We start from the raw sequence: 16,885 nt of genomic DNA, 5'->3' as shown, positions 1-16,885 counted from the left end.
AGAAAATCATTAGGCCTGAATATTTCTTTTCCCCTAGGTTTAGTTAGGAACTGGGAGGTGAGCAGTATGCAGCCTTATTTCACAGCTGCTTTCACCCAAAATCACCATATACTTTGCACAAATTTCTTTGAAGAGGTCAGAAAGAATAAATACATGGAGTCTTCTTAGTATGGGAGTCAAGGTAGTTAACATCTTGGAAAAATGTTCTAATTTTTAATGCATTTGTTAATACTCATTAATGATCGCTTCTCTATATAGGGCAATATATACATCTCCTTCCTGGTATTCCCATGAGTCTTTTCTTGATTTGGAAAGTGGAGACAGAAACACTGTTTTTTCCCGTGGCTTTTAACTGCAATTGTATATATTCATAAAGAACAGAATTACTATGTGTGTTTTCAAGTGCTATATATGAACTTGAGCATGCTGATCTATGGCATTTAGAAAGTGTGGAGCAAGGAGGTCAGGTTTCTGGTGTTTTTATTACAGAATTTAATTAGTGGAAGAAGGTTGATTGGCAAAATTAAGAAAACTTGATGTAAAAGGTTTAAAAAATTTTAAACACTACCTATAATAATAATTACATTATTTAACTTTTGACAATATGCTTGGATGTATTAAATAATGTTTTCATACCAATATGTATATTCTTATTCTTACCAGGGTTATTTATTATATAGAGATGCAAATAATCACAGTATGACAGCCATAAGAATAAACCCAGAAACTCTGGAACAAGACGGTACAGTTGCTTTGCCAGGTATGAACCTCCAGATATGAGAAGATGATTATAGTTTACTGATTACATGCTATGTATTTCCAGGTAAGCTGAACAGAAATTGAGATAGATTTTGAGATCACAAAGACGGTGCTTTTTTGTGACTTCAATTTGCTGCATTAGACCAGCTGCAGCATTTCCTTCAGAGGTCTTACATGTTAGTTCAATTACAGGAAGAACCATAGAATCATAGGGGTTGGAAGGGACCTCTGAAGCTCATGGAGTCCAACCCCCCTGCTGCAGCAGGAACACCTAGGGCAGATCACACAGGGATGAGTCCAGATGGGTCTTGAAAGTCTCTGGAGAGGAAGACTCTACAGCCTCTCTAGGCAACCTGTTCCAGTGCTTTGTCGCCCTCACAGTAAAGAAGTTTTTCCTCATGTTGTGGTGGAACTTCCTGTGTTGCAACTTGGTGTCGTTTCCCCTTGTCCTATCACAGGGCACCACTGGGAAGAGATTGGCCCATTCTTGACACACACCCTTCAGATATTTATAGAAATTAATAAGGTCCCCTCTGAGTCTTCTTTTCTCAAGACTAAACAGCCCCAGGTCTCTCAGCTTTTCCTTGTATGACATGTTCCAGTCCCTGAGTCATCCTTGTAGCCCGCCATTGGACTCTTTCCAGTATATCCCTGTCCCTCTTGAACTGGGGAACCCAGAACTGGACACAGTACTCCAGCTGTGGTCTTACTAGGGCAGAGTAGAAGGGCAGGGGAACCTCCCTCGACCTTCTGGCAAAGGGCAATATTACAACATTTTAGAGTATATGATCATTCCTTCCTAAGGGAATTTTTATTTCTTTCTCGTTTGAATTTGATATGACTTTGTTTCCAGTGTCTCTTATGTGTAGTTGGTTACGAACTATGACCAAAACCATTTTGTTTTCAATATAGATAGAAATATATCTAAAAAAATAAGGGAGGCTGTTGAGCACCGATGTACCATGTTTCTGATGTTTGAAGTGGTGGTGGGTTTTTATGTTGGGATCTTCTTGTAATTTTGCTTTTGTTAGAGTTTTTTCTTTGTTTTGTTGGGGTTGTGTTTTTTTTGGGGGGGGTTTGCTTGTTTGGTTGGTTTTTTTGGTGTTTGGGATTTTTGGTTTTTTTCAGAGAAGCCTCATAACTTGCATCTCTGTTTAGAAAATGAGAATGTTCCTAGAACATACTTTAGTCACCTCCTGGTGAAGCAAATCTGTTCCTATCCACACGTGTAAACAGTAGAAGGGCACAAGACTATCTTTTGATTGAACAGTGACAGCCTTATGCTATAGATCAGAGGAGAGACTTTTGTGTTGCATCCTCACATAAATAAGAAGGCACTGACTAAAACCTCAGAAAAATTCTCTAGGTTTTTTGTATTTCAAACACAAACAGTAAATTTTGAAAAAAATTATGAGTGTTGAATCTAGTTCATGAGACTTTCTGCAAGTCCTTAAAATGTGGATGTCTCTTTAAGCTGCTTGGTCTCTATGGGACTGTTTGAGAAACTTGAGTAAGAACACATTCAAGGACCTGACACTTTCTTCACCTCAAAGCTGCTTCTTCAACCAGTAGATAATTGGTAATCAAGTCAGTGCTCGTCGTTCAAGTCTTGGGAAACACATGAGCACATTTAAAGTCTGCACCTCTGAGGCGTTGGCTTTCTTTTGCAAATCTTGGTGACAGGTGTCATTCTGCAAGACAGCTTTGTGTTTATGCTATAAAAAGGCACAAAATAAAAATGTATTAATATTTCAGTACAAAAGAAAATCTTCTATCTGTGGTAATATCCATTCAGAAGTCCTTCAAACTATTTCACACAATTACATTTTGGATGTTTTGTGACGGTGTCAAAGTGGATGCTAGATGTCCTTCGTACCTACTACCTGTTGTATTTCAGCCCTTGAACTTTACTGTTTTACTTCCTGCACTTCTACACATTCATTACAGTATTATATTGTGAGTGCATATGGCCTTGTTCTTTTGGCTAGGACAAATTTGAAGGGGTCCACTTTAATTATTGCCATTTCCCCTTAGAAGGAAAGGAATGAAGGTGTGGGGAGGCTATGTGACCTACCCTGAGGAAACCTGATTATGTACATACCTCCAAATAGTAGTGGCTGCCCCACTGTAATCTTAGTAATACTTGCAGCATGTTGTAATTCTGCAAAACCTAGATGGATAGAGCTAGAGGGCAGTAACCTTTCTAACAGCTTAAAACTAATTTGACTCCAAGTGTTTCCTTGTAGCTGGTATGGTACTCAGACATGGCTCTGTCTGGACTTAATCTCTTTCAAATGCCTGGACTGGTGATAATGCATTTAAATTAGGTATTTGTTAGTACAGGGATGTGTAGGAGATTAGAAGTTCATCAGCAGATGTGATTAGATTTGATCCTAGCTAGAAGTCATGTGACCCTGGAAATCTCAGTGATCTCTGGAACGTTGTCATCTTCCTCAGGCAGTAGGATCCACCAGCTCTGTGAAATCTTAAACTTCCCAGAATTACAGAATTGTCAGAGTCGGAAGGGACCTCTAGAGATCATCTAGTCCAACTCCCTACTAAAGCAGGAGCACATTACTCAGGACTGCATCCAGGTGGGGTTTGAATATCTCCAGACAAGGGGACTCCACAGTAACCTTGGGCAGATTGTTCCAGTGCTCTGTCACCCTCACACTAAAAAAGTTTTTCTCATATTTAAATGGAACTTCCTATGTTCCAGCTTGTGCCCATTGCCCCTTGTCCTGTCACTGGGAACTACTGAAAGAGTCTGACTCCATCCTCCTTGTACCCACCCTTTAGATACTTAAAGGCATTAATAAGGTCTCCCTTCAGCCTTCTCTTCTTGAGGCTAAAGAGTCCCAGCTCTCTCAGCCTTTCCTCATAAAGGAGATGCTCCAATCCCCCAATCATTTTGCCCTCCACTCTACTCTCTCTAGTAGTTCCCTGTCTCTCTTGAACTGTGGAGCCCAGAACTGGATGCATTATTCCAGATGTGGCCTCACCAGGGCAGAGTAGAGGGAGAGAATATCCTCCCTTGACCTACTGGCCCCACTCTTCCTTATGCACCCCAGAATTCCATTGGCCTTAACAACAAGGGCACATTGCTGGCTGACTGGTAATTTACTGTCTACCAGGACTTCCAGATCCTTCTCCTCAGAACTGCTTTTCAGCAGGTCCACCCCTAACCTGTACTGGTACCTGGCATTTTTCCTCGCCAGGTGCAGGATCCTACACTTGCCCTTATTGAACCTCATTAGGTCCTTCTCTGCCCAGCTCTCCAGCCTGTCCAGGTCACACTGGATGGCAGCATAGTACTCAGTTTGGTATCATCAGTGAACTTGCTGAGGATATACTCTGTTCCCTCATCCAGGTCATTGCTGAATATGTTGAACAGGACTGGGCTGAATATTGACCCCTGGGGGACACAGCTGGCTACAGGCCTCCAACTCGACATCCCTCTCAGTTCTGTCACTCAGCCAGATCTCAGTCCACATCACTGTTCACTCGTCTAACCCACACTCCCTCAGTTTCCTAATGAGGATGTTATGGGAGACAGTGTCAAAGGCCTTGCCTAAGTCAAGGTAGATAACATCCACTGCTCTCCCCCCATCTAGCCAGCCAGCCATATAAGGCAATCAGATTGGTCAAGCATGATTTCCCTTTGGTGCATCCATGCTGACTTTTCCCGATGACTTTATTTGCTTTCACTTGTTTTGTGGTGATGAGCAGAAGGGTTTTTTAAGCTGTATTATTTTTAATAAAACCCTCCAGCTAGCTACCAAAATAATAGCAACATTACAGGTAATGCTGGAAGGATATTGTGTGTGCTTCATTAGCATTAAATTTGTTAGATAAAATGACTGATACTGGATCTTTGTTCAGCTTATGAAGCAGATATTTAGAATGTAAAGTAGGTGTTCTGTAGTATTTTTGGAAGAGGTCTCTTTCCTGTGTGTAATCAATGAAGCTTACAAGCTATATAATATCAATCTCTTTGTTAGTAGCTCCATCAGCAGAGCAAGGAGGGAAGAAGAAATGGTGTAATGACATACTTTTAAACTTGAAGAGAAAGAAGTCTCTTTTTTTTTCCCCTAACATGGGCAGAATTCTTTCCCTGCCTTTTTTATTGGAAATACCTGACATGTTTTCAATAAATGTAATGCATTTGAGTATATGCTTTATAGCTTTGCAAACCCTCAGATTTTGGTAAAATTTATAAACAATGGAAACATGACAATCACAGAATCCTAGGGGTTGGAAGGGACCGTGAAAGATCATCTAGTCCAACCCCCTTCCAGAGCAGGGTCACCCAGAGCTCATCACACAGGAACGTGTCCAGGCGGGTTTTGAATGTCTCCAGCAAAGGTGACTCCACAGCCTCTCTAGGCAGCCTTTTCCAGTGCTCTGTCACTCTCACAGTAAAGAAGTTCTTCCTGATATTCACATGGAACCTCCTATGTCCTAGTTTGTACCCATTGCCCCTTGTCCTATCAATAGACATCACTGAAAAAAGCCTGGCTCTGTCCTCCTGACACTCGCCCTTAACATATTTGAAAACATTGATGAGGTCACCCCTCAGTCTCCTCTAAGCTAAAGAGACCCAGCTCCCTCAGCCTTTCCTCGTAAGGGAGATGTTCCACTCCCTTAATCATCTTTGTGGCTCTGTGCTGGACTCTTTCAAGCAGTTCCCTGTCCTTCTTGAAAACTATATGATAAATTTGAAGCTTGGTTCTTTTTAATTTATCTCTGTAGATTTTATATGCTGATCTGAGTAAAATTTTCTTTAAAGATAATGGCCCTTGTTTAAAAAAAAACACTAAAGTCTCCGGGGAAGGAAAACAACTAATGCTTCCAGAAAATGAGTTTAGTTGTTTTAAAGTAGTTTAAAATAGCCCTCACAGGTGAATGCAAAATGCTTTTGTAGTTAAATATTTGTGTAAAACCTTACATTTCATACGATGGCATGTGCTTTAGTAACTCCTGAGTTGACAAAGGAGTATTACATGCTTTTGGTGAGAGAGGAGATCCTCTTGTAAAATAATGTGTTATCAGAACAGTGTGATCTCTTTAGACAAATGAGAACTCTCATAGTCTGATTGTAATGAGAATGAATCAGAAAGAAGCAGAGAAGAGTGTATGTATGTTAATATAAACTGATGCAGTGCACTTCATCTTTCTCTTACAGATTGTCATACTGAAGGGCAGAATATCCTCTTCACTGATGGAGAGTATATTAATCAAATAGCAGCATCTAGAGATGTAAGTGATATGTGTGATGGGTAGAGTTTTTCTTGCAACTGAATTGTTTCATTTTACAATATTTACAGCTTCCTTTTTTGTGTAATGTTTGGCTTTTTCTTTGCTAACACAACTAAGGAAGAAATCCATGTATCTAGAGATTATGAGAAACTGCCACATTTGTGCATAAAGGAGAAGTATTTTGCTATTTATCCACACAGTTTTGGTCTGTGATGGATTTTTCAGGCTTTTTCATTTTTCAGGTAAGTTTTAAGAAAAAACCTTGTTGCTCTTTCTTAGGAGGAAAGTCTTATACATGGAGTAATGGCTTTTAAACATGTTATTCTACAAGATCTCTGTGGGATAAGTGTCTTGGATTATTATTTATTAATATAAAAATACCCTTTTTTTTCTAATTTAATTTTCTGTAGTTGCTTTGTTACTTGTTGGAGAACTTCAGCTGGATTTCATAGAAATATGAAATAAATTACATTCCAATAGATTTTTTTATATTCAAACTGTTGGCCAAAGCTGTGGAAACCCAGATAAGTGCTTCTGCTGGGACAAAACCAGTCTGGCTGTTCTGTGTTTTGTTTGGCACACCTTTATTACATTTTTAGTTCTGGGCTGGTCATTGTTTGACAGTGAGAAAGCTGCAAAACAGGAATTGAGCAGGAGTGAGACAGGGTTGGCAAGAGATGCAGACATGCAGGTGGTAGAAAACTAAGGGTTAATCTATTTTCCTGCTAACAGAACAACTTCTTAAGATGGCCAGATGAAGATACTTCATCTGGACTTGTAAACAGAAACCTGTTTTAGCTACTCCTTAAAACTGCCACTCTTAAACTGCGTGCAAAATTGTGGGTTCTGAATTAGGAGAAGTTAGGAGCTTAAAAGGTAGATGTAAATAGTTGTAAATAGTTATAAAAACACAATTTCTATAGTGGGATTCACAGTTATTTCTATAGCAATTCTCTATACTCTTAGTATTTTCATAAATTCAGTATGTTCAATATCTGTCAATTGCTTATCCTGTTTGGTACTTCCAGATTTTCTCGTCGATAATAAATGTTACTTTTTCAATGTGTCCTCTGATAATTTACTCTGAAATGGTATTCTACTGGCACACTTAGGCCATGGAAAATAAATGACTGAATTTCTTATACAGTATGAAGTAGACTTTTTTATTTATTACAGGATGGCTTTGTAGTGCGAATATTTGCAACGAGTACTGAGCCGGTACTGCAACAAGAACTGCAGCTTAAGCTTGCAAGAAAATGCTTACATGCCTGTGGCATCTCATTGTTTGATCTGGAGAAAGACTTGCACATTATCAGTAAGTCGTCCTCTTTGAAGGTTAATAACAAGCTTGTAATGAAAATCATAAAACCGAAACAGTGCCCTTCCTTTTTATGATGTGCAGGAAGGTTTAGCTCCATTAACAACACTTGGAGAAGTACAAGGGGTTTGAAACTGCTTAAGAGTAATTCATACACTCATTTTGAACCATCTGGCTGTTTCTAGCACTACCCATGGTTTTCCAGTGTTTTCTTCTAATTGAACAATAAATATATAATTGTTTGAAGCTTGGACTTCATAATAGTGCTTATAAAACATGTAGGTAAGCTATGGAACTCCTTGCTGTGGATCAAAGTTAACAAAAGGACTGCTGACTGGATTAACTGATAATAAATACACTGAAATATTCTAAATACTTGAAAACCACCTTTGCATCAGAGTTTGAGATGCAAAATTGTTGGTGTCTGTGGAGGTATTTTGGAGAAATATCACTTGGCATTTGCTTTGGGGTTTTTTGCTCTGTTAGATGTCTGCTTTTGGCACTATCAGAATAAAAGCTTGTTTGACCTTAGGTCTGACCAAGTGCAGTTCCTCTCTGCTGATGCTTTTTTCTACTTTGAATAACTCTGCCAAGTCTAGTCCTTTAAGCCTTCTCGTGACAGCAAAATTATGTTTCACTATTAAGTTTCTTAGAACCGTTGTTATGACAAGCTCTCCCTGGCAGAACTGGGTCTGTAAACTGGTCTGTGAAACTGCCTGATGAAACTGTCCAGTTAACACAATCTCACTCACACAGGTACAGGGTTTGATGAGGAATCAGCTGTCCTTGGTGCCGGAAGAGAGTTTGCACTAATGAAAACTGCTAGTGGAAAGGTACTGAAAATGTTCTGTAGTAAATAGTGAATGGCATCAGCCTGTTTGTTCATTTAAAAAAAAAAAAAAAATTGCAATTTTTTTCACAATTCCTTTTTTGCCTTTTTAGCATGTTAGATTGAATTTATATGACTGTATTTAAATACATTTTCAGAGCTCGCTTCAAGGAGAAAAAGGTAAATGGTTATTTGACAACAAACGGTGTTGGAACCATTGAGAAATCTGAGGCTTGACTGTTTGGTTGAATTTATAGGAATTTCTACAGTTGATCTTACTTAGAGGCAGTGTGAGGCTTTGTTTTGGATTTGGGGGAGATAGCTTACCTTTTGCCTACAAATAATATATTGGCACATTTGCAAAATTTTTGGCCTCATGAGTTTCCATCAACAGTCTGACCATAGTAATTTAATTAAATCCCAGCCTGATTTCTCTGATCCTCCAGAGAATACTGACTTCCCCTGTACAAAGTTTTCAGCTGACTTTTTAAAAACCTGTTCTTAGTGTTTTGATATGTTAGTTCTGCTCAGGGGAGACTGTTTTTCAGAGGCATTTGCATATTCATTGAAATATAGAATAGTTTTGCCTACCATCACTATGACTTTTTACATTATTTACTGTGTTTCTCTTCTGGTTTGGGAAACTAATGTTATTTTACTTGTTATAAGCATAGTTCTTTGTTTTCCTCTGTTCAGAATTGTGTTGCTTTATTGGAATGAGACCTTGCTCTGCTTCTATCAAAACAGCAAGATTGGTGAAAATGTTAATAAATAAACCTTTATTAAAATAAAATTTCATAGTATGAAACATGTCTTCATCAAGCAGGACTCTTCAGACATTGGAGAAGACATTAATCTGATCTTCAGACAAATGCCTCCTCAGTATAAAGTTAACCCATTTCCTAGTTTTGATAGCTAAAATTCTATGTTTAGTTATGAAATACACTTTATAAGACAATGAAAAATGGCTTTAGGTACCCACACCCATTTTATAGGACTGTTGGTTAGCATAGTTCTGGAGTAAACTTTGTCATCCATATCAGAAGTTTTTGTCCTTGTTCATATGAAATATTTTATTCTGTCTTACTGCTTATGTACTCAGTGTTCACTGTGCATTTGCTGAAAATAAAATTTTAAAAATGTGTTGAAGCATATTAAAATTCTAGTAACTTGGCATTTTTAATGATTTTTATTGTTATCATGCCATCTTGTTTTTACACAGACCAGACATTTCTCTGAAGTGTTTCAAATGCTAAGTTTCCTGAGTAGTTTCTTTTGAACAGTTCTTTCTTGTGTGTTCAACTCATCTAGCCAAACAATTATATATTGAAAACTAACTGTCTGGCACAGTAGAAAGCACATTTCAAAACAAGCAGAATCTAATCAGAATGTTTCCCCCATGAAGTAAAAATTAATGGGTTAAGGTGAAACAGTGTGAACAATATCAGAAGAAGTTTTGTATGGTTTGAAATGATAGGGATAAGTAATGCAAGTTTAAAAATTGTGCAAGTTTAAAGTACTGTGGCATAACTGAAAACAATAAACTGTTTTCTCCTAGATTTATTATACTGGCAAATACCAGAGCCTTGGAATCAAACAAGGTGGTCCTTCAGCAGGAAAATGGGTTGAGCTCCCAATCACAAAATCTCCAAAGATTATTCAGTTCTCTGTTGGACATGATGGCTCTCATGCCTTACTGGTTGCTGAGGATGGAAGCATCTTCTTCACAGGTTCTGCTAGTAAAGGAGAAGATGGCGAATCAAGTACGTATTGTGCTTTCTTGATCAATGGTTGATAAAAGCCTGTTAACTATAATTTGAAGAGTTTTAACTTTTTCTCAGAACATGCAAGCATGCCTTTGGGAGTGAATTTCACAGCAGCCACAGGTCCTGACAACCGGTGCCACTGCCTCTCCCAGCTAGAGATGTTGGTCTCAGTTTTAGTACACTTTGGATTGTGCGGTGACAGCTCTGTTTCAGAGTTGTCCTGAGAAAAGACAGAAGTTTGGTCAACAGGCCGTGATGTCTGCCCTGGTGGGATGTTGTCTGAACAAGTGAAGAGCCAAACTTTAGTTGTTTTGTTTGAGACTAGATTGCAAACAATTGTTTTGATGTGGGGTTTTGTTAGTACTTTTTCTTCCCTTGTTCCACTTGTGGGAATCCGTTGTGTCTCAAAGATTTTCTAAACATGGTTTTAATAAATAGAGAATTAAACATTATTTCTTTTTTACAATAAAGAACTTTTGTAGCATTTCTCTGTTACCTGATTGTGCTTGTGTTGTCATCTATATTCTCAGATGGCAATGAGGACTTTTTTTTATTATGTGCTGCTTTGTGAAGTTACTTCAGTATATATATGTAAAAGAAGAACTTGAAAAATCTAATCTACCTATCTAATAATTACTTTGCTTGCCATTGAATTTTTTGAGGAAAACCAGTGTAATCCAATAAAAATTAGACCGGGGGTCATACAGATGTTTGTTTTTTCAGTAGCAGTCTGAAAACTAATCCCTAATTATAAAGCAAATGTTACTATTGTGCCTTAAGGATTTTTTGGTAGAATGACTTGCAATTTATTTATTTCTGTGAAGCTAAAAGCAGACGGCAATCAAAACCATATAAGCCTAAAAAAATTATTAAAATGGAAGGAAAGATTGTCATATCTACAGCGTGCAATAATGGAAGCAGTTCTGTAATTTCAAAAGATGGAGAACTCTACATGTTTGGGAAAGATGCCATTTACTCTGATAGCACAAGTAAGTTAATCTTTGTCTTTTGAATGATTTCTCAACTAGAGTATTTGAAATGAATCTGGAAGTTTTTAGCCTATGGAAATTATATTTGTGTGCTTATTGCTCTAATAGATTTCTGAATTTCTGTTGATTCAGCCAAACGTAACAGAAGGATAGGAAGAGAAGACACTTTCCTTAGTTTCTGTAAAAATACATAGCAGCACTGGTGATAAATACTGAATTAATGCTCTAACTAAGGAGGAAAAAAAAAAGATTATTTGTTGTATTAATCTGACACCAGAAGCCACACAAGGAAACAAGTCACAGAAATGAGGCATGTTTTTGTTATGACCAAAGGCTGCAGGAAACCAAGCCTTATATGTTCCTTTGCTCACAAGACAGCTTGTTTTGAATTTGCAGGTGTTCCAGTGCATCTCAATTTTAATAAAATATTAAATAAATAAATTCTAATGGCATCGTGACTCCTTTAGAACTGTTTTTCAAAACAAGTGATTTGCAGCAGAGTTTGATTTGGTTTTGACTTTTCTTTCTTTGGAGAACAAATGGCCTAGGTCTGAATCTTTCTTATTCTTTCCTATTACTTCTTATTCTTGCACTTGTTTTTTGTATCTTCTGTTTTTCCCCTTGCCATTATTTTTAAAATTGTCAGTGTCCACTATCAATTTTGTTAAATCACTGAAGTTTTCTCTTCAGGTAGAAAATGTGATTTGCCACTCAAATATTTTATTTCTTACAGGTTTAGTGACAGATTTGAAAGGTCATTTTGTGACTCAAGTAGCTATGGGCAAAGCTCACACCTGTGTGTTAATGAAGAATGGAGAAGTTTGGACATTTGGTGTAAATAATAAAGGACAGTGTGGACGAGACACAGGATCCATGAGCCAAGGAGGAAAAGGTGAGGGACCTAGATTTTTCACAAGTGAGAGCACAGCTAAGTGTTTATTGTATCATGTATCTAATTAGAGTACAGAAGCTTAAGTACATGCAATGAGTTTTTAAAAAATCAGGTATGGATGCTTTCACTTCAACTGTCACATTTTTTATGTTCTGCACATACTAATAAACTTAGTTATGTTAAAAAAAAAAATCTATTACTTTGTTGATGAAAAAGCTTTTCTATTAAAAGAAAAGAGCTGAACTTCATCACTCCTTGTCTTACTATGTTCCATTGTTCCAGTAAGAAATTTTTTTCTACTTTTGCTTGTGTGCATTGTCTTGAGGCTGTTGTTTGCCTAAACAGGGCATGAATGCAAGTCTAGACCTTTCTCCGCACAAATTAAGGTTTCCATTACTCCTAAATACAGGTACAAAAAATCAGACCTATTCACCTTTGCCAGATTGAACTAATTTATACACAAGTGAATGACCTCTTGTATGCTGAATATAAATGTTTCATTTTCCATTCAGTTGAGAAAATGAGATACATATCCCAGCCCATGATCAGAGAGGTTTTAGAAGTGTCATTGTGCTGGCTGAGCATGCAAATCAGGCATGCCTGATCATTCCTTTTAAAATCTCATCTGTGTGTGTTCTTCAGAGCTTCTTCAGTAGCCACTGTTGGCCTCAGAAAACAGCTGTTTATTGTTTCAATATTTTAATTAGGTTTTGGAGTTGAGAACATGGCAACAGCAATGGATGAAGACCTAGAAGAGGAACTGGATGAAAAAGATGAGAAATCCATGATGTGTCCTCCAGGCATGCATAAATGGAAGCTGGAGCAGTGTATGGTGTGCACTGTATGTGGAGATTGCACAGGCTATGGAGCTAGCTGTGTTAGTAGTGGACGTCCTGACAGAGTGCCTGGAGGGTAAGCGGACATACGGAAAATGCTCTTGTTAGAGTGTGGTGAATGGCTAAAGCACCTGTTCAACATAAACCAAGTTGATGTGTTGTTAAACTTCAGTCTGAGGTAACATTGTATCTAAGAAGTGTCTATACCTTTAAAATCAGAAGTAAGTTACAATTTTTGTAAATAGCTTGTGATGGTTGAGTATGAAGCTGTTGAACATGAACACTGATAGAATCTGTCTCTTGACAGACTTGCTGGCTTTGGGATTACCCTTTGTTGTCCTATGCTTAGGAGTTTTTTTTATCTTGCTGTTTCAGTTGCTCTTATCTGGTACTTCAGGGTTGTGCTGCATAAAGGGCCACTGCTTTACATATTGTTATTACTGTTTCTCCAGCATTACATGTGCTGATTATGTCTTGGTTCATGTTTTCATGTGGTGTATGTTAATTAATTGAATGAAGAACAAGTATTGCTAAGGAATCCGTTCGGATACATATGGTCACTGTGTGCTCCCTGGCTACAGCAGCTAGTATTTAAATTAGTGTTACTTTCTGTTTATCTCAGGAAAAAATACATGTCCACACATAGAACAAGCCAGTAACGTATGTTTTTATTACAAAGGCATCAGTAACTCATGAAAATAAAAGATAGTGATAAAGCAACTCTTTGCTGCAGAATCTGTGGCTGTGGCTCAGGTGAGTCGGGCTGTGCTGTATGTGGCTGCTGCAAGGCGTGTGCTAGAGAACTGGATGGCCAGGAAGCAAGGCAAAGAGGAATCCTTGATGCTGTAAAAGAGATGATACCTTTAGATCTCTTGCTGGGTAAGTGATGTGAAATGATCAAGATGGCTTTTAATTTTTTTTTTTACTGCACTTTTTTTTTTCCCTTCACTACCTCTGTTTACACAGTTTAATAAACTCATTTCCACTGCTGACTTTTGAAACTTCAATAACAGGTTAGCTTAGAAATAGATTTGTTCTCTCCAGTTAGTATTTCAGTATTTAGATTCTTCTGTATGATAAGACTATGTAGGTTAATGATGCCATTGTTTGTTTCTAACCAAATTACTGACCTTTTAGATTTACAGGGTAGTGTTAGTATAATACTATTAAAATGGATAAAATGTTGCTTGTCAGGCAGATTTATTTATTGGTGATACAGTAAAGGGGGATCGTTAAGTGAGATATTTTACTACAGACGTGTGTCATTTTGACTTGTGCAATTACAATACTAATGCTGACACTTAAGAAGTTGTTACTGTCCTTTTTTGATAGCCTAACTTTTTTCTATGTTCATTTTATTGTCGTTTTTTTTTTTTGCAGTCACATAAAAAATGGAAAATATTTTTTCTCAGAAACTTTCTTTGCTTTTTTCTCTTGTAAATTTTCAGAGAGAGCTGAAACTTAAAAACAAAGAAACAAACAAAACAAAACACCTTCCATTTAACCCTCCCTTCCCAAAAATACTTACTTTAGGATAAAAAATAGCAACTGGTAGGACCATTGGAAAATACAGTTTGGGATCTTGCCTTGTAAGATCTGTTATCACAGTATTTTTAATACTGTATTCGCTGTACTTAAAATGGGGAAGTAAGAGGTTTTTGGAGATCAGACTTTCCTTCCTTACTTTTATATTTAGAATTACATAGAGCACTTAATCCTGCATGGATGTATTAATATAGAATCTGGTATAGAAAAGAACCATAAAATAATCAGATGTGTGACTTAAACTGGTGGGATGTAAAAATATTTTATCTAGGGGGTGAAGAGAACAGTAATAATAGAAAATTATATCCTATACTTTGAGTATGGGATATTTATTTATTTTTTCCCTAAGCAAAAGATAAATAGAAACTACAAGTGAATCTCTTGATAAGAGGGGACCCCAAATAACCTCAGTGTGCAGTCCTGATATTTCTAAATGTAATTTCTAAGTGTAATTTGCTTTGCTCTCACAGAGGTAGGTTTATCCTGATAGTGAGTTGCAGTGTGCAGATAGTGAGTGGCAGTAACATCTGTGCTTGAGAGCTGTATTCTCATGCCTGAGCTTTGCTAACTCCTCTTCTAACAGGACAGACAGTAGCTTTTGGTCCTGTGTTGGTCTTGGCATCGATTGAGGTGAGGGTATTAACCACATTTGTCTGGAGAGAAGTGACAATACTTCCAGTGGGAGTTCTTATTTGATATTGGGAATGATGTATATTTATTTAGGTTGTTGCAGTTTGCTGAAAAAGCATTGGAAAAAGGTAGTGCTTATAGTAGTTTTATTTTTGCATTCGTTCAAGTCATGTTTTCTGGTTAATAAAGTAATTATCATTTTGTTTTAAATTCCTCTTAAATTAGGTCATTTGGTAAATAAGTCAGATTTACAAATGTGTGCATGCATTAAAGTAGTTGCATGCTTCTTAGCACAAAGCATATAGTGGTAAGGCATTCTTAACTACAAAACAATTTATTTATGTAAAATGTTTTTAAAACACAAGCAACGTTATGCTTGTTTAAATAATAATCCTTCCTGAAAGTTTTTGGGAAAAAATTGAGATAACCATGACAACACATAACTAAATATGAGTATATATGTCTAACAGAAAGAAAGTACAAAATACTGTTCAGTGATGTTGGAATTGTGGGAGATTCATGAAAACCGGGACATTGAGAAACAAGGCCTAAATTTACACAACCCCTTTATTTCTAAATACTGTGTCAGACCCATGTAAACAGCAGGTAGTAAGTAGGTTTCAGTTTTCATTCCGTTCATCTATGGTTTATGGGAAGAATAACAATGTTAAAATACAGTTTTCCATGTTTTACTTCCTTAATCTATCCAGCTGTCCCTGTTCCTGGAGTTAATATTGAAGAACACCTTCAGCTACGGCAAGAAGAAAAACGGCAACGTGTAAATAGGAGACATAGATTGGAAGAAGGAAGAGGTAAGTGGCTTTCTTATTGGGTCTTGAATAGTTTAAGTAAACTTCTTAGTCTTTTTTTCTTAGAATGGAAATTAATCGGTTTTGCTTCAGTGAGCAAAAAACAGAACCTAAACAGCTGCCTTATCTTATTTAGCATGCTTCTGGAAAATTGTGAAAAAACTGTGTTTAACAAAGTGTACTTAAAAGAATCAGGTTTTTAATGGTCAAAAGTAGAATTTTCTGTCACTTCTATATAGTCAATTTTTATTTTCTGTTCTTCCCCTAGTTGGTTTTTTTTTAATGTAGATGCTAAAACATTTTTTACATTAAGAGTTTGTATGCCTTTTACATGAAACATTTAAATGATTGCAAGCCTGTCCAGTGCTAGCTTCTTATAATAGGAATTATTGTATTGTTACTATAAATTTTTTAATTACCATTTTATATTAGTAAGCAGAATTTCTTGTTTTGTCAGATGAACTTTTATATATTTGAATAGCATGAAAAAATTGTCACTGACTGAATTAAAAAACAGTACTAAAGACTACATCGTTTCAAAATGTTTTTGCCTTGTGTATTACCTACCTTGGGATACCCCAGCATCTTAATGATAAATACTTAAAGTTGATGTTTTTAGACTGAGGCAAGTCAGAGTATTTTAGTGAAGCATGATGATGTGCTTGGTAGGATTATTGTTTTTTGAGATGAGGAATGACTTGATGAAATGTTATGTTCTCAAGCTCCTGCTGTGCTAGTAAATACTGTTGTGATTTTCCTTTTAGGAATTAAGTGCTGTTTTTCCTCAGATACACAGTATGCATTGTGATCAAACTTAGTTCCTAGACTCCGTGCTAGTGAACCTTGTGGGGCAAACTGTGGCTTTATTTCACTTGCATGTGAGAAATTACTGGTCTTACCAGAAGTAAGGAGCAAGAAGGAAGAGAAAGCTTATAGTTTCCTATGCATGGGGAAATGAATAAAATATTTATTTGTCTTTGAATACTCGTGGTTAATTTTAGCAGTGAGGTGGAGAGGGGAAGCCTTTTTTTTCTCCCTGTGTCTAGGTCATGTTGGAGCTGCATTGCATACTGCTGCCAAATAGAGCTAAGTCACCCTTTTCTTAAATCCTCACTGAATGCCTGGGTATTATTGAAAGCTGCTGATGTTCAGCCCAGAAGGGTAACGATAACAGAGCTGGGATATAAATTTCAGTTGGGGGAAAAAAAAAAATCACAAGAGGAGAAATATTTCAGTTTTCTTCCATTTTTGTG

At 37.0% G+C, this 16,885-nt stretch overlaps 1 protein-coding gene across 14 annotated transcripts in view; it reads left to right on the top strand.

Annotated features, from left to right (window-relative positions):
• Positions 1–16,885, top strand: part of MYCBP2 (MYC binding protein 2) — a 190,187-nt gene that overhangs the window by 44,593 nt on the left and 128,709 nt on the right. For all 14 annotated transcript variants that reach the window (XM_051608381.1, XM_051608380.1, XM_051608394.1 and 11 more), the window contains exons 8-17: positions 664–760; positions 5,945–6,018; positions 7,195–7,333; positions 8,093–8,169; positions 9,724–9,928; positions 10,756–10,920; positions 11,654–11,812; positions 12,520–12,724; positions 13,382–13,527; positions 15,534–15,635. In XM_051608381.1, the coding sequence (XP_051464341.1) occupies positions 664–760; positions 5,945–6,018; positions 7,195–7,333; positions 8,093–8,169; positions 9,724–9,928; positions 10,756–10,920; positions 11,654–11,812; positions 12,520–12,724; positions 13,382–13,527; positions 15,534–15,635 (1,369 nt within the window). The remainder of the gene's footprint in view (positions 1–663; positions 761–5,944; positions 6,019–7,194; positions 7,334–8,092; positions 8,170–9,723; positions 9,929–10,755; positions 10,921–11,653; positions 11,813–12,519; positions 12,725–13,381; positions 13,528–15,533; positions 15,636–16,885) is intronic.

The sequence above is a fragment of the Apus apus genome, chromosome 1, assembly GCF_020740795.1.
Source record: "Apus apus isolate bApuApu2 chromosome 1, bApuApu2.pri.cur, whole genome shotgun sequence".
Taxonomy (NCBI): Eukaryota; Metazoa; Chordata; class Aves; order Apodiformes; family Apodidae; genus Apus; species Apus apus.
This window is presented reverse-complemented; position numbering and strand designations above follow the sequence as displayed.